Consider the following 25,952-nt stretch of genomic DNA (forward strand, 5'->3'; position numbering starts at 1 on the left):
TAAAACCTTGCTCTCTGGACACATCTACCCTGTCACAGAAGGTGCTCAACCTACACCCTGGCTGATGCCATGCACAAGGACCTCATCATTGGAGTGGTCAAGACATAGGGATAGGAAGTAGAGTGGGTAGAGTGGTGGTTGTCAGGAACCTGGGGAAGGGGACAGAGGAAGTAGACTGGAAGGGGGAATTAGGAAAGGAGTCTGGGGAAGGGGGTCTAGGGAAGAAAAAAGATGTCCTGGGGTCTTGGAAAAGGAACCGGGAAGGGGCCCAGGGAGCTGGTGTTTGCTGGTCACAGAGCTTCCTTCTGGAAACAAAAGATGTTTCCAGTGGTGTGTGAATGCATTCAGTGCCACAGACTGAACTCTTGAAGTCAAAATACTTGACTATTAAATATTTCATTTAAAATATTAAATATAGCCGGGCAGTGGTGGCGCATGCCTTTAATCCCAGAACTTGGGAGGCAGAGGCAGAGGCAGAGGCAGAGGCAGAGGCAGAGGCAGAGGCAGAGGCAGAGGCAGAGGCAGAGGCAGAGGCAGAGGCAGAGGCAGAGGCAGAGGCAGAGGCAGAGGCAGAGGCAGAGGCAGAGGCAGAGGCAGAGGCAGAGGCAGAGGCAGAGGCAGAGGCAGAGGCAGAGGCAGAGGCAGAGGCAGAGGCAGAGGCAGGCAGATTTCTGAGTTCGAGGCCAGCCTGCTCTAGAGTGAGTTCAAGGACAGCTAAGGCTATACAGAGAAACCCTGTCTTGAAAAAAGAAGAATAAAAAAAATTAAATATTAGTAAAATTACTTACCTAGAAGCTATAACGTCTGAAAAGAGAGACATAGAAATGTAACAAATCGAATATATATATATATATATATATATATATATATATATATATATGGCTATGAATGGGCAAAGGGAATAAGGGGGGTCCAGGAGGGAGCTGTGGGTGGGGGTAGAACTGAGTTGGGCTAATGAGTAGGAATAGAAGTTAGGCTAACCCAGCCAGGAGCTGAATAATGAATTGGATTAATCCAGCCAATGGGCATTCACCAGGTAGCTCCTTACGCTTTTACTCCTTGGACTGAACCAGTCTTAGCAAGATTCTGTAGCATTCAGGTATCCAACAGTCCCCTCCCTTCCCCCTGAGAGCCAGCCACGAATCCTGCTCCTCTGTGCCCACCTTATGTGGCTGTCAGCCCTGTCTGGGTCTGTAGCATTGAAGTATCCCAGCTGGATGGCAGGCCAGGCTCCATCCTCCTCACTGACAATGAAGCTCCGAGGGTGAAAGGCTGGTGGTTCATTGGTGTCCAGCACCTGCACGCTCACCATGGTGCTGGCCATCGCCTTCCTCAATGGCTGCAGCTGGCCCTCCATACAAACGAAGAGCTGCTCCTGATTCTCCACAACAATGACGAGGCTATGGGCTACTTGAGATTCATAATCCAAAGGCTGCCAAGGTAAGAGGAGGCTTGATTAGTACCCACTGCTCCCCTGACTGCAGGAAGCTCCGCAGAGTCATCAGGAATCCAACAGAGGATGGAAATGATCAAAAGCCAGTCTTCAGATCCCTTTCAAGTCACTGATGGGGCTCGCTCTTTCCTCCTCCTCTCCTGGCTGCACAGAGCCTCCATCCATCAGACAGTGATGAAAAATGCAACAAAAACCAGAACTCATGAAACATTTAAGTGTTAACCACACCACAGGAAAAAAAAATATCAGAGGAACTTGGAGAAATATAGATACTAATGATCATAGTTACTCAGGGTACAAAGTGGCCAGGGACATGGAAGGGCTGAGAGTCAGGAGGTTTGAAGAACTGCTGGGGGCTAAATCCAGACACCCAGTTTCCCCCAGGAAGGCAGCAAAGGGGTTTGGAGTCAGCAGGGGCCAAAGCTGCTTTCTCTTTGGAGACTCTTCTGTCTTTAACTCTTGGCTATTCTGTGGTCAAGCGATGCTTACTTCTGGTAATTTTTGTCTTCCTTTAGCTCTTTGCTAGTCTAAGGCCAAAAGCCTCTGGCTTCTGGTAATCTGATTCCAGCTGATAGCATTGGGGAAGTAGAAAAAAGACTTAGTTTCTCTCTGGCTCAAGGGCCCCTTGCTAGCCAGGAGAGGCTTGGGGCTCGTTAACTCTTTGTGAGTCAAAGAGAAAAGAAGAACCCATGTGCGTGCACGCTCTCTCTCTCTCTCTCTCTCTCTCTCTCTCTCTCTCTCTCTCACACACACACACACACACACACACACACACACACACTTTGGCCCTGCCAGACCTCCTGTTTCATCAATTCCACAAATGTTTGTGCATACTTACATACATACAAATATATCTACACACATATCTATACATAAAGACATACATTCATATGCAGATATACATTTGGTAGATGGAGCTGAGCCCCAAATGCCACACTTTATTTCTTATCTTTGGCAATTTATTCCTTCTTAGACAAAAGGTTTTCATAAAAATCACCTCACAGATAAAATGTTACACAAAAGGGAGTTACAGAGGATGTGGATATTAAGGTCAAAGCAGTGTTTCATTCGTTAAGCTCATTATAAGTTCAAAGCAACAGTTTCACATGGCCTTGCTTTATCAGAGTGAACATGGAAGGCTTCATCCTTGGACCTGACCTAGAATGAATGTTTTTCATTGATCACCAATTTGTTCCAAACCGGCTTTATTATCCTAGTGCAATTGGTCCATCACATGAAGGTTTACAAAGCTCTATTTGTAGATTTATTCTATGGGAGGGGGGCATTGAGATTACTTGTATCAATTTAAGAGTTCTAAAAAATATCAGAAATCATAACATCATCATTTCATCTATATAGCATTACAACATCAGAGTACATCTTCATGTTGATCTGCAGAAAATCTGCCCAATAGGGTGGGCTGATATCCAGGAATCATTAAGCTATGTAATAGTGCTGGGAAAGGCATATCAGCAGCAAAAAGCAATCTGGGATTGTTATGTCCAGTTTGCAGGAACCCCAGAAGAATGCCAGGAATCACAAGTCCAGTGTAAAAACAGAGAGCCTTTATTTCACGAGCCAGACCTAAATCAAAAGCCTTCCCCACTGGGCAGGTTAGGGATATGATGCCTGTGTCTAGGGGCTTGGAGTATATATGTGTGTATATATACAAGCAGGGATCCTCTACCTTTGGGTTTGCATGACTGGAGAGGTGACAGGGGAAAGCCATGTTTTAAACCTGATAACATTTGTTCAGACATCGGGATGGAACCATGCAGCTGGGAGGGGGCCCTCTTGACCTGGAAAGTAATTTTATGGTATTATCAGAAGCTGGTGTATTTTTACAAACTGGTCACAGCTGTTTAGGAACACTTAATTGCCCTTTTCTCGTGGTCTAAGAGTACATAAGAGTGGGCCTCTTATCAATTCAAGAATGTCTGGTCCTTGTTCCCTTCAAGGGCAGGAGCCATCTGCACTGGAGAAATGTTGGTTATCTATCAAGGAGAGTGTTAGCCTCGGTGACACAGGGACTAGGGTACGTTGCTTTTTGTCTGTTCCCAAAGCTGGCATCTGCTGCTGCCCCTCCACCCCCCAACCCCCACCCCAGGGAGGTCATTATGGGGAAGGGAATGCCACCATGAAAAGATGAATTGCAATATTCCAGTGTCAGGCTGGGCCCTTTCTGTTTGACCTCTCCAAAGGCCAGAGGCATCTATGCTGGGAAAGTGGGGAAGGGGAGATCTGACTGCTCGAGCGGCAGGAAAGTGCAGAGGCAGGTTTCCTGTGTCTCTTTAGGATGAAGTCTTTGGTGACCTTGCATCTCACAGCTCTCCCACTGAAGGCCATGTAAAAATGGTAGCTCATCTCCAGAAAACCTACTTGCACATCTTAGCCTTTTCTAGATGGCTTCTGACAAATAACTCAGTGGCAGGCGACTGTGCAGAAGGCTGTCAGGGACCTTGCTATGCACAGTGTGGACTGTCACGCCTTGATATTTCCTGAAACTTGTTCAACTAACAGGCAAACTCTTGACTGTACCAGATGTATTGACTCCAGCTGGTCCTTGCAATTGATTTGCTGTACGATGAAAGGCACTGGCCATCCTTGCATCTCTTTGAAAGCCACAAAGACTCAGCATTGCAGTGCCCTGTCAGAACCCACCCTCTCAGATATGTGACTCTGTATAAAGGGATTGGTCTAATCTTTTATTTCCTCACCTATAAAATATGGCAAGACTATTTTCCTCCAAGGCCAGCTACTCCATTGCATGTAGTAGATAGGTTCTTCTGCTCATCACACATGCCCCAATGTTTACACTTCAGATGTTTAAAGTGTTTTAAACCCAGGAGATTAAAAAGAACTTTTAGTTGGAGAAGCATGTTTAAAGGAAATGGGAATGTGGCCCAACCAGTACTGCCCTTGCCTAGCCCTCACAAGGTACTGTGCTTGATCCCCAGCACCACATAAAGCAAGCATGGTGGTGCACACCCACAATCCTAGCACGGCAGAGTTAGAGGCAAGACCACAAATTTAAGGGAATACTCTACTACATAGTGAATTCAAGGGCAGTCTCCAAGACTTGAAACCCTTTACCAAGAAAATGAATAAATTTTTAGATTCACTTTCATTGCATCAGGAAAAACAAAACAAAACAAAACAAAACAAAACAAAACAAAACAAAACAACAACAACAACATCCAACCTCCAGGGCTCATGTGAACATAGTAAATTTTACTTACAATAGCAACATCAAAGCATCAGATAAGTTTTGGGGTTTTTTTTCCCCCGTTTTTCGAAACAGGGTTTCTCTGTGTAGTCCTGGCTATCCTGGAACTCACACTGTAGTTCCAGGCTGGCCTCGAACTCAGAAATCCGCCTGCCTCTGCCTCCCAAGTGCTGGGATTAAAGGAGTGCACCACCATGCCAGGCACTCAAATAAGATTTTTTAAAGTTGGTTATTATCATTTCTGTAAGAGGAGTCCTTGGCCTCTGGACAAAGGGCTCATCTGCTCCTGCATTCTTCTAAGGGTTGCCCAGGGCACAACACACACTCAACACACAGCGAGTGTTTAGCAGGTACCAGCCCCTCAGGCATTATGGCTTGTCCTCCAGACAGGGACTACAACACCCACCACCACCCGGTCTTGACTTTACCTTGATAATACTTAACAACCCTTGGTTGGTCTCAGGGTCAGTCACAATATCAAAATGGCCCTCCTCGTTGCCATCCCATATGTTGAATTGTGTTCTCCATGCTGGTGTAAATGGAGAATCTCCATCTTGGACAGGGAGATACAACACACCCTGTTCGACTTGACCTTCAGAAATCCGAATCTCATACTGGAAGAAATAATCATCGTTTCCATGTCACTGACACAAAGACACACCATGGAGAAGGAGAGCAGGAAGTGAGAGGAGGGAGGCAGGAAGCAAGAGGAGGAGGGCAGGAAGTGAGAGGAGGGAGGCAGGAAGCAAGAGGAGGAGGGCAGGAAGTGAGAGGAGGAGAGCAGGAAGTGAGAGGAGGGATGCAGGAAGCAAGAGGAGGAGAGCAGGAAGTGAGAGGAGGGATGCAGGAAGCAAGAGGAGGAGAGCAGGAAGTGAGAGGAGGGATGCAGGAAGCAAGAGGAGGAGAGCAGGAAGTGAGAGAAGGGATGCAGGAAGCAAGAGGAGGAGGGCAGGAATTGAGAGGAGGGAGAGGTAGGTCCTTAGCAAGACACCCTCAGCTTCCAGGCATTGGCATTCCTCCAGTTATAGCAGAAAATACCATTGAGTCAGGAGCGGGATCCTTCTAACAAATGGCATGACAAATGGCATGACTCCGTGTCTACAGCTGGGTGATTTTAAGCATAGTCAGTGCATAATAAAGATATCAGATGCAGTACACATCTCAGCCTATGAGCCTTAAGTACCCCAGCTCTTCCTCAACAAGAGAGAGATTTGTTTGGATCAAGGTGACCATCTTTCCAGCACACGTGGTTCCTTGAAATGGCTCGATTTTCAGAATTTTGTGGTGATAGGTCTCTGAGCAAGCACAGCAGGACAGCAATGTATTTTTTCCCCAGGCTTACTTTTGAGCACATAGCTTTGTCCTAAGCCAGGGGAGGCTTCTGATACAAGGCTTTACTGTAAGATTATTTTGCCATTTGTGTAAACATTTGGATGAGTTGCTTTCATCTGAAAACATCCCACGTTGGTTTATGTAATTAAAAAAATTTAAATGACACATTTTTAAAATTAATTGCTTGAATCATTAATGCAACAGTTACTATGTGCTGGCAAAACAATTAATAATGATAATAAATATCTCCCAGGAGCTGACAATGGATGCATGGGAGGTAGGGGATTAGGCAGAAACTAGAACAGATGAATTCATTAAATAGAACACGATGAGGAAGATGAAAGAGCCAAAGGCTTGGAGGACCCAGGAGGGTACAGGGCATTTACTGAGTCATCAAAGGAAGCCCCTCTCAGAATCAATGCTTGTGAGCACACACATACACTTGCATGAGCCCCCAAAGACAACTTAGGAGTCAGTTCTCTCCTTCTATTTGTGTTCCAGGGGTTTCGGGATGGCAGCAAGTCCTTTTGCCCACGGAGTCATCCTGAAGGCTCCCACCTTGCTTTTTAAGACAGGTGTCCCACTAAGACCCATGCATGGCTCACCAATTAGGCAAAGATGGCTGCCAACGGCCCCATGCATCCTCCTGCCTGTCCTCAGTGAATACCACCATGCCCAGAGCTTTATATGGCTATCATTCTCCGGTCCTCACACTTGGACTTGGACAGGGGTTACTTTACAGACTGGACTCATTAAAAAGAACACGATGCCTGGAGACTCTGTTAAGTCCCCAGGCAGACTCTTTGGTTCCAGTTTAGGTCACTCTGGATAATTGTATATATCTTGCTCATGACCCAGTAGTAGCACCTAAGCCTAAGACTTGGGGACTCTTTGTGAGAGGCCTTGAAACTCAGGCAGCATATGACTTACACGGTCTTCCATAAATGTGGGCATGTGGTTGTTGCTGTCTTCCACACTGACGTGAACGGTGGCGGTGGATGACAGGGATGGCTCTCCACAATCACTTGCTCTGACGATCAGTGTGAACAGAGGAGCAGTCTACTGGAGAGGAAAAAGAATGCTAAGCTCCGCAAACACAGGAAAGAGAACCATTAACAAGGGCATTTCCTTCTAGCAATTTCCATAGCAACGGTCAAACAGAGGATTCCCAACTGTGTGTGGGCACACCAGAGGTCCACCCTGGGTGTGGTGCTCCAGGCACTGTCTGCCTTCATTTTTAACTGAGTCTCTCTCTCTCTCTCTCTCTCTCTCTCTCTCTCTCTCTCTCTCTCTCTCTCTCTCTCTCTCTCTCTCTCGTGGAGCCTGGAGCTCACCAGTTTGGCTAGCCTGGCTGTCTGGGGGCGCTCTAGATCTGTGGCTTTCTGTGCCTCAGTAGCTCTGGGACAGCAGGGACTCTGCTAGAGCTCTCAACTGTTGTTTACATGGCTCTCCTTGGCTGGAGCCAGGGTCTGCCTGCTAGTGTAAAAGTACTCTGACAGCAGTTAGCCCACCAGCCCTGGAGCTTTTAAAATGATAAAATCTACATAACCTCATAACGTAAGCATCCCGAGAGTCGCACTTCCCCGCTGATGAGATCAATCCGAAAGCCACTTTCCCTCAGTAATGGCGTTTGAGAGACGAGGAAATAAAGGACTTGAGAGTTTGGAGTGTTTTCTTGGTCCAAATCGACCGTTAACAACTGAAAAATAGGTTGACCTAGAAAGAAGTTTTTGAGAATGTTATTGGTGGCTAACGGCAGTTTGTCAAAGTAGAAAGAGGGAAAAGTCTTTGCCAAGTGCCATCAGGGCACACACCGGAATAAATGAGATATTTAAATGAGAATTCATCATAGAGACATACAATACAAGATACAGGTGGATATTTAACCAAGGCTAAACTTCAAAGAGCTTTCCAGTAGTGATTGCCATCGCAGAAGAGTGGAGAAGTTTTTAAATGTATAGAAAAAAATGCACAGACAAAATGTAAAAGAAAATAATAAACTGAATAGTATATTTGAAATTCTTGTGGCAAGTATGTGTTCTTCATGTAGAAGGAGCAAGCTGTGACCAAGAAGGAAATGACAAACATATTAACAGAAAATATTAACAGAAAACAGATACAACAAAAACCAAGCAATTAATTACAAAAAAGGCTGAGAAGTGTTTGAAGGTGTTAACAGTAATAGGAAGGATGCACAGACAGCCCATGGCACACGATTATTGCTGTTCCCCGTGAATACGTGATGCTCTCCAGTTCAGGCTCGTTTGCAGCATCCACCTTTTCTTCCCCAGAGCTCAGGCCTCATGAATGCTGCCTGACTGCAGCACAACTTACCTAGAGTATGTTTCTCAAATGCACTCTACAAAACATACTTTGTTTTGTTTTGTTTTTTTGTTTTGTTGAGACAGGGTTTTGCTGTGTAGTCCTGGCTGTCCTGGAACTCACTCTGTAGACCAGGCTGGCCTTGAACTCAGAAATTCACCTGCCTCTGCCTCCCAAGTGCTGGGATTAAAGGCGTGCGCCACCACTGCCCAGCTACAAAAATACTTTTTAAAAGGCATCAACAAAACAGTTTGCAGTAGAAGACCGAGATACCTCAGAGATTGTCCATAAAAACCTAGAGTACAAGATGTATAGAGAAGTGTTGTAAGTGAAATATTTATCATCACTATGTGTCTGTGTGATGGGGCATGCATGGCACAGAGCAAGGGGGAGGTTAAAGAACAGCTTCCCGGCCAGATACAGCTGTCTCCTGAGAGGCTCTGCCAGTGCCTGACAAATACAGAAGTGGATGCTCACAGCCATCCATTGGACAACCATCCACAGGGTCCCCAATGAAGGAGCTAGAGAAAGTACCCAAGGAGCTGAAGAGGTTTGCAGCCTCCTAGAAGGAACAATATGAACTAACCAGTATCTCCAGAGCTCCTTGAGACTAAACCACCAACCAAAGAAAACACATGGTGGGAGTCATGGCTCTAGCTGCATATGTAGCAGAGGATGGCCTAGTCGGTCATCAATGGGAGGAGAGGCCCTTGGTCCTGTGAAGGTTCTATGCCCCAGTATAGGGGTATGCCAGGGCTGGGAAGCTGGAGTGGGTGGGTAGGTGAGCAGGGGGAGAGGGGAGGGGAGGGGGGTTTTGGAAGGGGAACCTGGAAAGGGGGTAACATTTAAAGTGTAAATGAAGAAAATATCTAATAAAAATTAAAAAATGAGAATGAAGCAAGCTATTTCTAAGAAACATGAGTTGCTGATTTCAGATCTTTCTGAACGGATGCGGCTATACTGGCCAATACTTACAGTGGATAGATTAAGAATAAAAACTCCACTTCTTAGTTTAAAACAAAAACAAAACAAAACAAAACAACAAAACCACAAAACCAGCTTCCTGGAGATCACTCTTTCCCTCCTCCTTCATTGAGTGCCGGGGCTAGAACTTGTGGCCTCAGGCTTTAGCAACACATCACCATTGGAGCCATTTCACTGACCCCGAAAAGTTCTTTAACAGCGAGGAAATACATGCATACAGTATGAATGCGCGTGTACTTTCTGCTATCATGGATAGTACATATGTGAACATGTATTTACATTCACTTATAAAACCTGATCATGCATGAGCACACACGACACAAATTTTAGGTAATTATGCATAAAACACACAAAGAAAAAAAAATACTACAACTTTAAAAGCTTCTGGAAATGCCCTCTATCTCCACATTTTTAATTCTTGAAGTATTCCAAAGACTACTTTACAATACTAGACACTGCCCTTGCTAAAATCATAGATTCTTCTTCTAGAAACGTTAGTTTAGCATGTAGAGACTTAGTTTCTGAAGTTCAGATACTAGACATCACTTTCCTGCCATTCTACAGATGGGACACTTGCAAAGCCCCTGTGAGCCTCCCACAGCTCCACCTCTGTCCCTCTAGGTGTGCCTCTGTTGCTAGGCAGCATTTACACACCAGCTCTCCAGATGGCCACAGCTTCCACATCTTGGAAAGACCAACACTGGCAGAGCGAAGACTTCTGTGGTTCTGGGCCTGCAACCTTAAAAATGTGAGGCGTGAAAAGTTTCCCTGGGTGACCGGGATCAAAGTCCTCATCAATATCAAAGCAGGAAGGTAAAGAATAAATAAATAAAAGCCATCCAGGGCAAAGACAAGTCCACAGAGAGCACCACACACCCCAACACACCTGCGGCTTGGCTCTCTTTCACACTGATGTTAAATTCCTTCTCAGGAAACTGGGGTGCATGGTCATTCACATCTCTGATTCTAATGTTGAAAATCAGGGATTCATCCACAACTTTCCCTGTGGATCGATCTACGGCATCAAAGTGCACCTGGGAAGCAGAGAGAACAGTGAACAGTGTTGTTGTGTCTACCTGAAGACCCTGGCCAAGGAGTTACTAATGCAAAGATGTGCGGTGCAGTCCCAGGGTAGGAACTGCAGCACTGCAGTCCCAGGGTAGGAACTGCAGAGCACCATGCACCATGTTGCCCCAGGGACCAAGCACAAGCTCCTGAAGACCAGATGCAAGCAAGCTTGGGGCAACTTCCCATTTGTTATCAAGGTCAAACTTGGTTTCTCCATTTGGATGGAGGTGCTGGGGAGCTGTTTGTGCAGCTTATCAGTGTTCTCTTGATAAAGGAAGACACAGTGATCCTTGAGAACAGTAGTCATGTATGGGTTTGGGGTAAAGGAATGAATGCCCAGAGGAACCAGCACAGTCATTGACACATTAGGTTAATAGAAGGTCACCGTCCTCCCAAGCCTCGCCAGCATGTCTAAGAATCCTCCCTTGCCAGAGGCATTAAACTAGTAAGTTAAGCTTGTGTGCGGAGAACACTTGGGAAAGCTGAGCAAATTCTATAGAAAGAAGTAAATAAAGGTCAGAGAAGATTATCAGTGAAATGGAAAATGCTAAAACAGCTGTCATGGAACTGACACTTGTCCTTTAAATGATTGATTAAGTTAACAAGGCTCTAGAAAAATTGATGAAGGGGATGGGGCACAGAGGAAGGACAAGGGTGGAAGAGAATGACAAGGGAACAAAGGTAAGAAGAGACATTACTACAGATGTTACATTTGTAAGAAAGGCCTAAACCCTTTCTCCTCTAAGTTGCTTCTTGTCAAAGTGCTTTGTCACTGCATCAGAAGTGAAACCAGAACATGCACACACACACACACACACATTAACACACACACATATGCACACATTCATGCACATGTGCATACTCGTGTGCTAACACACATGTACAGACATACACACATATGCATACACACATGTGCGGATAATTTTTTTTTTACAAAGAAAACAGCCTTTTTAGGGCTATGAACTGTAGGAGTACAGCTCCATTACAGCCTGTCAAGGGCAAACGTGTGTAGATAATAGAAGCTTTGTGGTTCTCAATAAGGGAATGGGCAGTGAGTAGAGCCTAGGGGACTTTGGAGCAGGAAAGCTACCCTACAAGAGACTGTGATGAGGGCACCTTATCAACCCATGGGATGCAAAACACCAAGAGTACATCTGGACAGGAAGTAGGCAAGCAATTGGCTTTGGTTGGTAATACTATAAAACCCTAGATCATTAGTTATAACAGAGACAACATCACTCAGGGCAAGATGCTGATCATAGGAAATTCTGGGAACTCCCTCCACTTGCTGTTCTGTTCTTTCATAAGCCTGAAAATACTGTAAAAAGTACATCCCACTGATTGCAATATTAAAATAAGACATGATGACTACATAACTCAAAATGTGCCATTAATTATAAAATAAACATTGGGTAAATTATATATATGATATACTATGATATCATATATATAATTATTGATCTGCCTGCATGGGAGAGAGATTTGTGTATATTTTTAGATGACTGTAACCTGCCTTTCTGCTGTATCTCCCTTGCTCTAGAATGCAAGGTTTGATCTGCTAAAGGCTGGTAGGCTATAGGGACAGAGCCTGCTGGGAGCCTGCAGGAATTCAGTTGCAGCAAAAGAAACACAGCACCCATGAGCTGCAGTATGGAGGTGCCCTCAAGCACAGGGCCACTCCACAATGGGACCTTGGTTGCAGGCTCAGGATACTGCTAAGAATGTCAAGAAAAATGAGTTCCTTAAAGAAAGGACAGAGGTACACAGGCAGACAGATGAACCCATCTCACCCTCATAGAAGCCATAGGAAGCAGCCTGTGCCCTCTGTTCCAGAGAGAGGGTGATTGGCTATTCAACTCCTGAAGGAGGTAGAAGAACCCAGCTCCAGCTGGATAGCAGAGCCTGAAGCACGTGTCTAGCCTTTCTCTTCTCACTGTGCATCTCCGGACTAGCCTGGGCAGCCTCAGTCTCCTCCGGTAAGGCTGACGGATGCTGCAGGGCTCCTACTCCTGAGCTACTCCGCCTCAGGGATTCTGGCATACATTTTTAAAGTTTTCACAAGCAAATTGGCTCTCTCCCACTCTGTTGCTCCCTCGTCCTCCATAATTCATGGTAGCTCTGGCAGCTCTCTGCTCCTTAATCACCCTGACTTCTAGCTCTCAGACTGGGCCAACTGTAATCCTCCCACTTAAACAAGAACCATGTGTTTGTTTTGTGTTTATTATTTTATATTCCATTTATTATCCTAAAAGCTACATCTGAGACCTTTAGTTCTGACAGATGCCCGAGGAGCCTGAGTACTGTTTATTCATTGGCAAGATGTGAAGAAATTCCAGGCGACTCAGTCACAATGCAGAAAGGAAATACCACCGGTGCTTTCTGTACTTGGAATGGTTTTCAGCCTTTTGTTATAACCCGGAGATTTACACCCTTGGATAAACAAACCATGCAGCACTTGCATGACAGACCGCCATATGGCCATTTGTAATTACACGCACAAGATCTATAGCCTCGCACCCAGGCTAGCAGAGGAAGCGTCTTAAATGCCCAAGGCACAACGGGAAATCAGTTACATGCATGACTTAGAAGTGGGTCAGACTGGTGGAGCATGGATGGTCGATACATAATTATTTGAAAGAGTGTAAAAGGATGGGCTGGAATGGGTGGTTGTGTCCTGTGAAACTGAGAAGATTTAAAATAAACAGAAGAGATTCCTACACAGGGAAAAGGGGACATTCTTCTCTTTGTGAATCCATCAACAATTATACTGCAGTTCTCAGCGGATTTTTACACATTTCCTTTAGGTCTACAGCATTTTTTTAATTCTTTTTTTTTTTTCAATTGGATATTTTCTTTACTTACATTTCAAATGTTATCCTCTTTCCTGGTTTCCCTCCCTCCCTACCGGAAACACCCTCTCACATCCTCTCTCCCCCTGCTTCTATGAGGGTGTTCCTTCATCCACACTCCCACTCCCAAGTGATTCCACACCCCCCACCTCCCAAACCCAAATTCTACATGTCTTAGTCAGGGTTTCTATTCCTGCACAAACATCATGACCAAGAAGCAAGTTGGGGAGGAAAGGGTTTATTCGGCTTACACTTCCATGCTGCTGTTCATCACCAAAGGAAGTCAGGACTGGAACTCAGACAGGTCAGGGAGCAGGAGCTGATACAGAGGCCATGGAGGGATGTTCTTTACTGGCTTGCCTCCCGTGGCTTGCTCAGTCTGCTCTCTTATAGAACCCAAGATAACCAGCCCAGAGATGGTCCCACCCACAAGGGGCCTTTCCCCCTTGATCACTAATTGAGAAAATGCCTTACAGTTAGATCTCATGGAGGCATCTCCTCAACTGAAGCTCCTTTCTCTGTGATAACTCCAGCTGTGTCAAGTTGACACAAAACTAGCCAGTACAATTGACCCCTTGTCAACTTGACACACAAACACATCACTAGTAAGCCTCAACCCTTACATCTTACTCATCCCCAAGATCTAAATAACTTTAAAAGTCCCACAGTCTTTACATATTCTTAAAATTTCAATCTCTTTAAAATATCCATCTCTTTTAAAATTCAAAGTCTTTTTACAATTAAAAGTCTCTTAACTGTGGGCTCCACTAAAACAGTTTCTTCCTTCAAGAGGGAAAATATCATGGCACAGTCACAATCAAAAGCAAAAATCAATCTCCAACGGTCCAGTGTCTGGGATCCAACTCACGATCTTCTGGGCTCCTCCAAGGGCTTGGGTCACTTCTCCAGCCATGCCCTTTGTAGCACACGCATCGTCCTCTAGGCTCCAGATGCCTGTACTCCACTGCTGCTGCTGCTCTTGGTGGTCATCTCATGGTACTGGCATATCCAAAACACCGTGTGACCCCTTCAGTCCTGGGCCTTCAATTGCAACTGAGGCTGCACCTTCACCAATGGCCTTCCATGCCCTCTCACAGTGCCTAGCCTCAGCTGCTCTGCATGACCCCTTCATGCCTTCAAAACCAGTACCACCTGGGTGACCCTTACATATTACCAAGTCCCACTGCTGCAGGAGTACAACCTTGCCTATCTCTGGAACACAGCTTCTTTGTGCTTTCAGAAGACACTTCCCAGAAGATGTCACCTCAATGATGCTGGTCTCTTCTTAATCACCGCTAATTTCTTAGCTCCAGCTAACCAGCATCAATAGTCCCAGTAATGCAAAGTTTTTGCTTTAGTAGTTCTGGTATCTTGTTGATCACAGCTGATTCTTCAGCCCCAGCTAACCAGAACTACAGAATCTTCACAATCAAAACAGCAATGGCCCTGAAAAGAGTCTTTAATTTTCCCTGAAAAGAGTCTTTAATTTTCCCTCTGAAATTTCACAAGCCAGGCCTCCATCTTCTGCACTGTTCTCAACATTATCTTCCAAGCTCCTACAAAATATCTGACAGAGCTCTTAACAATGAATGGATATTCAAGCCCAATGTCCCATAGTCCTTCCACAGTCCTCCCCAAAACATGGTCATGTTGTCACAGGAATACCCCACTCTGCTGGTACCAATTTGTCTTAGTCAGGGTTTCTATTCCTGCACAAACATCATGACCAAGAAGCAAGTTGGGGAGGAAAGGGTTTATTCGGCTTACACTTCCATGCTGCTGTTCATCACCAAAGGAAGTCAGGACTGGAACTCAGACAGGTCAGGGAGCAGGAGCTGATACAGAGGCCATGGAGGGATGTTCTTTACTGGCTTGCCTCCCGTGGCTTGCTCAGTCTGCTCTCTTATAGAACCCAAGATAACCAGCCCAGAGATGGTCCCACCCACAAGGGGCCTTTCCCCCTTGATCACTAATTGAGAAAATGCCTTACAGTTAGATCTCATGGAGGCATCTCCTCAACTGAAGCTCCTTTCTCTGTGATAACTCCAGCTGTGTCAAGTTGACACAAAACTAGCCAGTACACTACATGCTTTGTCTAATTTTAGAGTCCCACCCCCCTGGCCCTGTACTGGCTGGTTTTGTGTGTCACCTTGACACAAGCTGGAGTTATCACAGAAAAAGAAGCCTCCTTTGAGGAAATGCCTTCATGAGATCCAGCTGTAAGACATTTTCTCAATTAGTAATCAAGGATGGGAGGGCCCATTATGGGTGGTGCCATCCCTGGGCTGGTAGTCCTGGGTTCTATAAGAAAGCAAGCTGAGCAAGCCAGAGGAAGCAAGCCAGTAAGTAACATCCCCTCCATGGCCTCTGCATCAGCTCCTGCTTCCTGACCTGTTTGAGTTCCAGTCCTGACTTCCTTTGGTGATGAACAGCAATGTGGAAGTGTAAGCTGAATGAACCCTTTCTCCCCAACTTGCTTCTTGGTCATGATGTTTTGTGCAGGAATAGAAACCCTGACTAACACACACACACACACACACACATACACACACACACACACACACACACACACACACACACACACACACACACATTCTCAGGTTGCATTGGTGTGCAGTATGCATGGGGGAACAGTATGCTTCTGCAGTTTCTCTTTGTGGCCTCAATGTGTTTCCTTGGTTTGTAGTGGTGTCCTGTCTTTCCCGTATCTCAAAACCAATAATCAGCACTTAAGAAGAGAAGTGGTGGGTTAGAGTAAAACATGCTGGGTGACATGTGGCTTATGCCACTTTTCACACTTTCCAAGACTTGGACCTCACCTGAGGGTGATATTCTCATGATTACAGTATAGTTTGTCCTCATGCTTTGGAAGGTAGAACTGAAACCCATTATGGCAGGAGCCGGAGATGGAACCTGCTCAGGCTTCTTTTTATGGGGTTTTGGTCACTGGTAAGCCCAAGAATCCCTGGACTTATCCCTGACTGGTGTCACTCAAAGTCTCTGTCTCATAGTTTAACCCCAAGTATTTGCTTTCTTCTGTGTCGAAATATCCTTAACCTCCTCCTCCTCCTCCTCCTCCTCTTCTTCTTAGGACATTAGCCAATCTGGTCCAGTATGACCACATCTTAACTTGATTGCACAGCAAGGTGTCATTGGTCTAATAAAGGACGTTCACAGCTACCATGACTGAGATTAAAGCTCACCTTTTTGTTAGGTGTGATTAGGTAGGTAGGCCTCCTGGACTGGAGAGAGAAGACTCGATTTACCAGCCTGGTCCCTCACCTACTCATCCAATGTACTTATCTGAGACACTACCACATGAAAGGCCCTGCTCTTGACCTTAAATGGATGGTCACAAGGAAGGCCTGGGTCTTGCACCCCTTAGAACCCACACTCTGATGGGTGAGATGGACTTTAAAACCAAACACAAATGCACGCATTCCAGAAAATTCTGACATTAAGGAGAAAGTGAATCAGCATCACAAAACAGAGGATGATGGGGTGGAGGTGGCACTCTGTGTTTTCCTTTGTGAAACTTTACAGTCAAATGAAAGAACTAGGTGGTTTGACTTTCCATAACATTTGCATATTTGCATGAATTTATATAAAGGACCATTGTGGGGGCTGGGGGAGGTAGTAAAGTGTCTATCATGCAAAAAGAGTTGGAGTCCTGAGGACCCATGAAGAAGCCAGTCATCACGTCATGCATTTGTATCCAAACCTTGGGGATGTGGAGACAACAGGCCCTCCTCACTAGCTGGACAGACAGCCTGAAAAATAGATGGGTCTTGGTTCAGTGAGAGACCTTGTCTCAAAAAGTAAGGTGGAGAGTAACAGAGGAAGACAACCAACCTCCACATGCATAGAAATACACATGGAAGTGTGTGTGTGTCCTTCCAATGCAATCAAGTTAAGATGAGGGTATGATAGACCAGGACTGGCCAATGTCCTAATAAGAAGGATATTCAGACTTGGAAGAGGGTGAACAATTGGGGTTAAACACCAAGGCAACTCTTATAAGAGACAACATTTAAGTAAGGCTAGCTTATAGGTTCAGACGTTCAGTCCATTATCATCAAAATGGATCATGGCAGCATCTTGGCAGGCATGGTGCTGGAGGAACTGAGAGTTCTACATCTTGTTCAGAAGGCAAACAGGAGAAGACCAGCTTCCATGTGGTTAAGAGGAGGGTTTCATTGCCCACTCCCACAGTGACACACTTCTTCCAATAATGCCACACCTATTCCAACAAGGCCACCTCCTAATAGTGTTGCTCCTTGGGCCAAGCATTCTCACACCACCACATAGCATAGATGTAAAGTGTCTTTCATGACAAATGTTATCTTGATGTCATGGTATAACAACCCCCCAGACCTAACACAACTGACACTGTAATGGAAGTACCACTCAGACCTTGGGACCCACCATGCAGAAAGCACCACTAGCCAAAGAGAGAACAAAGACCTGATGCATCAAAGACCATAGTCCTTGGAGAGTCCCTGAATGTACTAACCTTTCTTTTTGGCTTCTGTAGTTCTGCATCTGGCTAACTATTCTCACTAACTGAGGGTAACTTGTGCTTAAAAGCCCACCCCAAGAAAGTCTTAGGACTACAGTGGGGTCCCAAATTCCAGTGTAGTCCCTGGCCAGCTAATAAAGACTTGCTATTGGCTTAAACCCATGCCCAAGTGGTCTGCTCTGGAGATTACCTTATATCTGGCTCCTAGGGTGTGATGCATGCCCCTAACATACTACACACTTTTTTCTAAATGATGCTTGGGAACTATTTGTGACTTTAACAGTGCATCCATCTCAACCCCAAGTTTCGGAAAATGCTCCTAGAGACCAGACATCTTGTCAAGTCTGTGACTTTGATGCCAGCTCCAATCATGTCATTCAAAGCTTTTAAAGCAAACAAGCTAGGCCGACCACGCTGAGGCTAAACACTTGGTTCAATCTTGTTAAACCTCCTGCTGCTACTGTGCACCGGGCCCATTCCTGTCAGCACAGCAGCAGAAGAGTAGCCCTGGTGCCACTTCAGGGCTCATTAGAGATACTGACTGCCTGGCCCTATCCAAATGAACAGAGCAATCTGCACAGTGTGTGCATGTGCACCCCTGTGTGTGGAGGCCGGGAGGCCTACATCAAGTTTCTGCCTCAGTGTCTCTCCACAGTATTGTTTTGAAAGAGTGTCTCTCGATCAATTGGAGCTCACCAATCTCCAGACTGGCTGGCTGGCAAGGATCCTGCTGTCTCTGTGTCCCCAGCTCTAATGTGACAGTTGCACAGTGTCTTCGGCTTCTGACACGGGTTCCGGGAATCATACTCGGGCTCGTGCTTGGACGTCGAGCACTCTGCCTACTGAACCACCTCCTCAGCCTCCAGCCTGCTTTTCATCTTGATCCTCGGGCGCTATTGTTTACTAAGAACTGAAAAGCTCCTCCAGCGTCCCTCTTACACTATTTTTTTTTCTTTTTTACTAACTCTGTAAATCGTGAAGACAGGGAGGCCGGAGATTGAGTGGCTGGAGAAGAGTCACAGGTTCAACTCTGCCTCTGGTAGGGTTTGGGGAGCATTCCTGTGTCTTTAAACACGAGACCAAGCCTTCTGGTGACTTTAAGGCTTACATTTTGTTGTATGTATGTATTTTGAGGTTGCTGGGAGAACACTTCATAAATTACTTTTCTCAGAGAGTAAACATCATATTCCCACCCTGCAGGGGTTAACTGACAGCCAAGCCCTGCTCCTTAACCACAAGAACAAAGAATGGCAACCTGTGTCCCTGGGGGAGTTGGGAACATGATACACCATGCTGTGACTTGAGGCCTTTTTCTTTGTAATTTTCTTTCCTGGTTTGAAACCCGAATTTCAACTGCATAGAAGTCCCTGGAGTTATAAAATCCCTGAGTCCACATGGGCCTCAATAACTGGTCAACAAACCTTCCTTCAGCAGCTGCCACCTGGGGTCTATGGGTAGCTGCTCTCCATACTCCAAATGTCACCTGCCAGAAATCAAATTATAGCATTTTACAGATGATCCCTTAATCTCATTGGGACAGTGGTCAGAAATCTTGTTGGTGGCCCCTTACACCCATTGTAGTAAAGTCTAAAGATGATTCCAGAATTAGCCATGTCCCACATGGACATCCATAACTTAACACACTGGGAAATGTACAAGCTTCACAGATCCCAACGGAGTAAGCCAACAAGTGCTGACCAAGTTCAATACCTTGCAGGAGCTTTGCACTAAACACAGACTTAAACCATACCCCATTTTAGATACCATAAAAGACGGTGTCACTTCTCGATCGACAGGGCGATGAACATAAATTTTTCCACTCTGGTGATCTTCTATAGAGAATAAACCAATCTCTGGAAATTCATCCACACCAGGTCCTCTGATTAAATACATGAGTGACACATTGTTTGACATATTATTGAAGAGCTGGAAGGAGAAAAACAGAAAAAAAAATTAAAGGAATCTGAGAATAAACCACAGTGATCGTCAAAAAGCAAGGCTAAGAACCAAGACATCTTTCAGGAATAGAAACAAGCCATCATACTTCCAAGAGGTTGCTAAGGGAGCAAAGGGCTTAGCAGAGCTGTGGGAACAAAGATACTGGGGCAGAGGACAGCAGAGCTGGCTCACTGTGGTTAAAAGTGCTCAATGTTCTTCCTGAAAACAAGAGTTCCATTTCCAGTACCCACACAGCTTGTGACTGCCTGTAACTCTAGCTCTGGAGATCTGATGCCTCTGACCTCTACAGACAACGGCACTCATGTGCACAAACTTATACAAGGACACACACATAAACATGGCATTACAAATAATAATAATAAAAATTTGAGACTGCAGAGCTGGCTCAGTGGTTAAGAGTGCCCAATTTCTGTTCTCGCAGAGGCCTAGAGTGTGGGTGACAGCACCCCTTTCAGGACCTAGGACTCCAGTTCCAGTGAGAGCCTACTCCTCTAGCTTCCACAGACATCTGCACGGATATGCACCCACAATTAAAAATAGGAATAAGAGTTTTTAAACAATAAAGTAAAGATATAGGTTGCCTCGTGGACTAGAATAGAGAAACTGGGGATAGCACAGATGATTAGAGAGAAGCACACACTCAGCTGCCCGTCCCATGGCCTTGGATATTCTGCTCCCTTGGGAAGGTTGACCATGTGCCCTGTCAAGAAAGTCTGGCAGCCACGCCCTTAAGTGAGAAAGGCAAGTCACAAGATGGCATGTGCACATTCACATTCTAAACCGCATAGTAGTATCTGGAAGGACACATACTTATGTGCTCACGTGGGCTTCGTCTTGAGAGAATGAGAAAGAGAACAGCCACACAGGTAACATTTTAGGAAGAGACTCACTTTCCTCGCCCTTCTTATTCTTTCTTAAATAAATGATTACATCAACATCATCATTTGTGAGTGTGATTTAGTGCGTGTGTGTGTGTGTGTGTGTATGTGCGTGTGTTTGTGTGTATGTGTGTGTGCATGTGTGTGTGTGCGTGTGTGTGTGCATGTGTGTGTGTGCGTGTGTGTGTATGTGTATGTGTATGTGTGTGTGCGCGTGTGTGTGTGCGTGCGTGCGTGTGTGTGTGTGCGTGTGTGTGTATGTGTGTGTGCATGTGTGTGTGTGCGTGTGTGTGTGTATGTGTGTGTGTGTGTGCGCGTGTGTGTGCGTGTGTGTGTGTGTGCGTGTGTTTGTGTGTATGTGTGTGTGCATGTGTGTGTGTGTGCATGTGTGTGTGTATGTGTGTGTGTGTGTGTGTGTGTGTGTGTGCGTGCCAGTGGAGGTTGGAGAACAACTTCCAGCAATTAGTTTTCTCTTTCCTCTATGTGGTCTTCAGGATCACAGTCAGGTTACCAGGCGTATTATCAACATGCCTGTAGCAAAGCAAACATTTTAATGATCTCTCCCTACAGTTAAGAATGATTTTTTTTTTTTAAAGTGAATGCCTGCATGGGTCAGTGAAACAGACCTGCATGTTAAGAGTTAGTTTCCTCGCAGCTAGAGAGAGAAGCCACAGTGCAAAGGTGCATCCTCAGACAGAAGTATAGTCTGTAGGAATCAGGCATTCAGGGTTCCATTCATGTCCCCCCTACTCTTATCTACTGCTGAGCCCTAAATCAGGCAGGTACCTAACAAGGACACTGTATGATCCTGGCTTCTTTCCCTAAAGAGAGGATTCATAAATGCCAGCAGAAATCCTTTCAAGGAGTCCTCTCCAGAAAAGACATTCTGTCTACAGAGATCAAGTATGTCCTTACCTCCCCAACCAGTTTAGGAAAGGGCCCTGGGTCTTCCTCCTGCAGTTCCAGAGTGGTGAGAACCCATCTTCTCTTGGATCGATGTAGAGGCTGGTGGCTCTGTCCCTGCAGAGCACAGGATGACAGTGTCAGTAAGGATAGTGTTGAACTTAACAGCCTAGATCTGTGTGTCTGAGCCCCATAGCTAGGTACTATGAGCTGACAGAGCATGCATGTTATTTTTGTTTTTTGTTTGTTTTGTTTTGTTTGTTTGTTTGTTTTTCACTCAGAGCTATCATCAGAGCCTGGGCATTGAAAGTGTCTGTCCTCTTAACAGCTGCTATCATTCCTAAGGGTGAAGCACAGGCTGCTGACAAATTTCACAAGGTTAGTGAGATGGCTTTAGGACTTTGCACAAAATGGCCTTAAAGGCTATTATTTACCAGGTATGACTGTGTGCCCTACAGCAATAAGCAAATAGCCTCATGAAGAGAAAATCAGTACCTTTATTAGTCTCTCAGTCCTTCTGAAATCATTGACAAGAAAATCTCCATTTGGTGCCTTCAGACTTTTAATGTTAATATCTAATAGTTTCCCTTTTAACTAACATGTATATACACACAGAATTAAGCCTCTGAATTGAAGCACTCTATCCAGGAAGGAAACTCATTAAACTCAGGAAATAAACAACTCACAAGTCTTAGGAAATCATTGAAATTTACAGGACACACTGTAGAGAGATAAGCATCACCTGTCAATTAAAAATGCTTATGGCCTATGAATTGAGGCAGGAAATAGTGTGTGAGACATCCAGCAGGGATAGAGAAAATTCTGGGAAATAGAGATATGAGAGAATTGCTCTGGAATGGTGAAGAGACAGACATAAACCAGCTGACCTCAGGTTACAATTAAGAGGAAATTTCACCACGAACTCTGAGGACACAGATGTATGAAACTGAGGAGAGGTAACTAGCCTTGTGGTAGACATATAATAGAATAAATGGGCTATATAAGTTATGAACTAGTCAGGGAACAAGCCCAAACTTATGGCCTAGGCATTTATTAATAATTAGTCTCAGAGTCTTTATTTCTGGAAATTAAATGGTTGAAAGGAAAAACTTGATTTTACAATGCACAAGGAGGCCCCCTCCCTGATTTCAAGGTTATATAAGTAGTAAGAAGAGCTAAACACACGCACACACACACACACACACACACACACACACACTAATCCAGTCCTACAACAAACAAATCAGCCAGAACCATCTTAATAGAAACAGTTCTAGATACCCAGAAGCCAGCCTTAACAAGATCAGTCCTGTGGGTGTTCCTTCACAGAAGGAAGATGGGAGTCTTCAGATCCTCGCCTGAGATTCAGACCCTCTTTCCTGTTCCTCTAACGTATAACCCTGTCCTAGATGAACACAGTCTTTGGGGGCAGCTATAGTATTTAGAGCAGTCGTTCTCAACCTGCGGGTTGCAACCACTTTGGCAAACCTCTAACTCCAAAAATTTTTACATTATGATTAATAGCAGTAGCAAAATTATAGTTATGAAGTAACAACAAAGATAATTTTATGGGTCTGGGTCAATACAACATGAAGAAATGTATTAAACGGTCACAGCATTAGGAAGCTGTGACCCTTTAATACATTAGAACCACTGATTTAGAGAGTAGAAGTTTAACTGTGACTCCATCCATGTTGCTATGGAGAGGTCGCTATCCATGCTGGGGTAGGAAGACTTCTCAGTGACGCAGCCATTTGTGGATAATCTACATCCCTGGCAATAAGCACAATAAGGGAACTGATTCACAAGCCAGACTTGAATAGAAATGTTTCTTTGCCCAATCGCCAATGCCCTTAGACATTTGCCACATCTCCCCAAGAGAAGTTAGTGGAACTCAGTCAGTCTTAGGTTTAGACTGTGGCCTCAGATAGTTGCCAGGCAAGGGAATCTGTATAGAATGTAACCCAACGATTTGTTTCTCATTAAGTCCGTTACACAACAACCGTCTACCTATGTGCCATGATGGATTTCGCCCACGTTAACTTTTGCCCTATTCATCTGTATCTGCAATAACATTAGGCTTTTGGAATGACTTACTTCTGAAGTGAATGGAAAGAAATAAAACCCTCAGCATTCTCAAGCAGCACGTGAGGGAGGGTAACGTTCACAGTGGTGGGTATCACACTGCCCACCCTGAAACCTACAGGGCTCAGAACCAGGGCATTTCAATGCAATAAACAAGGATGTGTTGTCCAATCCTGCAGGCTTGCACGGTTGGCTGCTTTCTGATTTTTCCCAGATTACTCTAGTTAGAAATAAAGGTATCCCTGGGGCTCACCATCAGCAGTTGGGGGGGGGGTGGTGTTGAAGACCAGTTCTGACTACAATTCTTTGCTCTACAAAACAACCATGAACAAGGCACTGAAGAACCCAGCCCCACTGCCTATGGGCAAAGAGCAGACTCTGGCCTCTTTGATTAGAGCTGACTCCCAAATCCACCTGGGTGATTAAGACAACCATCAACTTCCTCTTGGAAGCTGTTAGTGACTCTGGCCTTAAAGCAAAAATGACACTAATTAATTAGTGTTGTTAATTAATGCCCTTATCAGTATCCTATAGCAACTGCCCGTAGTAGCACAAATGCCCAAAAAGCACCTCTGCGTTTAGATTTCTATTTTATGGTTCCAAGGATGAAGCCCAGAAGCTCCTCCTGGGTGTTAGGTAAGCACTCTCCTGCTGAGCCATGTCCCAACCCCTGTGTTTAGTATCAAAAGCTATGATGTCCTGTTATCTGCATCTCAATTTATGACCACCTTGTCCCCAGCCACAAGGAAATGAACCAAAGGGCTCTTGTGCATCACTGACAATGGAGGGGATGCTCAACCACAGATGGAGACAGAGCTAACCTCATCTACCCAGAGTCAGCCCAAAGGTAGACATGCTTGCACACGAGCTAACACCAAATGTCAGCTGATGATGGGGGCTTAACTGGGATTCTCTTCTGTCTCTGCTTCTATTCCTTTATTTACAGTAATTGGTAAAATAATAGAACCTGGCATTTCACTGAGAATCCCTATTGTGTGATTTATATTCCAACAGCCTTGCCCCCTCTCAAGAAACCCATATACAGGACTGTGGAAACACAAAGACAGGTACTGCAATGGAGTCCAAAACTAACAGTAAGCCAGAGTGTGACTATTTAAGAGGGAAAGATGGAGGCAGAGAAAGTGTGCTCATTGGGAACATATGATAAAGCAAATGGGGCAAAAAATTAACCATTGATTAATTTTCATAAAGGGTATTTTGATGGGCCAGTGAGATGACTCAAAGTATAAAGGAGCTTGCAGCACAGGCCATGGTGTCCATCACAGCAACACAAACCTTCACACACATGAACACAAACCTTCACTCACATGCACACAAACACGAACACATACATGTACACGTACATGTGCACACACATAGAGTCATAAAACTCACAAGATGAAGCAAGGTCTGAGGGTGAGGAACCAGGACACGCACAAAGGGTCAGAGCAGGGGACACATCTGTGGAGCGGATGACCAGTCCCACAGGGAACAGCAGTCATGTAGCTGTCACTCATGATTGGGGTGGGGCTTACTGGTGATACAGCTGCTCAGGAATCACCCATGTTCCTGTGGGTAATCAATCCCTCACCCACGTTGTTCCTGAAAGGACTCCAGTAAGCTCATGGGTTCACTGAGCTGCCTCGGTTGGATTCTTTCTTTCTATGTTGCTGTCTCTTTATCTAAGGTGAAAGCATCTCTGTCGGCATCCTGAGAGAGTTACAGCATCAATGGAATCAAGTAGATTCAGATTCCGTATCATCGATAATGGCTGGGACACTGACACTGTAGAGTTTGGGTATAGTCTCAAAAGAGAAAACCCAGAATTCCCTATTCAAAGTATTCAGATCTTTCTAAGTGCAAACACGTGGGAAGCCAGACTCTCTGCACATCCTTCAACTCAACAGCCTCCACAACTGATTAAACAGAAATGCAGAGGGGAGAGCCCAGCTGTCTCCTACTAAGCCAGACACTCTGACGAGTCGACAAAGCACAGAACAGTGCTGCTCCTCTCGTTACACAGAATCTGAAAAGTATGGTCATTTTGAGTAAATCTGTCATTCCTATTTGTATGTGAAGGGATTATTGTTCTCTTTAGTGAATTAAACATGGTTAAGATTTGCTCACTTTCATTTCTAACATGTTATCAGTAAACATAACTCATACAGTCTGTAGGATATGAACTGAAATCATGAGTGTCAAAGCCAGTGGTCCCATCTTCCACCAGGTCATCATCAAGTGTTGCCCACAGAGCAGCACATGCAGATCTTTTGTTTGTTTGTTTGTTTGGTTTGGTTTTTGTTTTTGTTTTTGTTTTTGTTTTTGTTTTTGTTTTTGTTTGAGTTAGGGTTTCTCTGTGTAGTCCTGGCTGGCC

The 25,952-nt window shown here is 45.0% G+C and overlaps 1 protein-coding gene across 1 annotated transcript in view; it reads right to left on the minus strand.

The window, feature by feature from the left end:
* Positions 1-25,952, minus strand: part of Cdh26 (cadherin 26) — a 53,674-nt gene that overhangs the window by 21,243 nt on the left and 6,479 nt on the right. The window contains exons 2-8 of the mRNA XM_085831784.1: positions 21,506-21,610; positions 19,518-19,679; positions 10,204-10,351; positions 7,561-7,727; positions 6,942-7,070; positions 5,108-5,293; positions 1,164-1,432 (exon numbers count right to left, since the gene is read on the minus strand). Of these exons, the coding sequence (XP_085687910.1) occupies positions 1,164-1,432; positions 5,108-5,293; positions 6,942-7,070; positions 7,561-7,727; positions 10,204-10,351; positions 19,518-19,679; positions 21,506-21,610 (1,166 nt within the window). The remainder of the gene's footprint in view (positions 1-1,163; positions 1,433-5,107; positions 5,294-6,941; positions 7,071-7,560; positions 7,728-10,203; positions 10,352-19,517; positions 19,680-21,505; positions 21,611-25,952) is intronic.

Source organism: Mus caroli, unplaced genomic scaffold (genome assembly GCF_978045245.1).
Source record: "Mus caroli unplaced genomic scaffold, Mus_caroli_1 scaffold_2, whole genome shotgun sequence".
Lineage (NCBI taxonomy): Eukaryota > Metazoa > Chordata > Mammalia > Rodentia > Muridae > Mus > Mus caroli.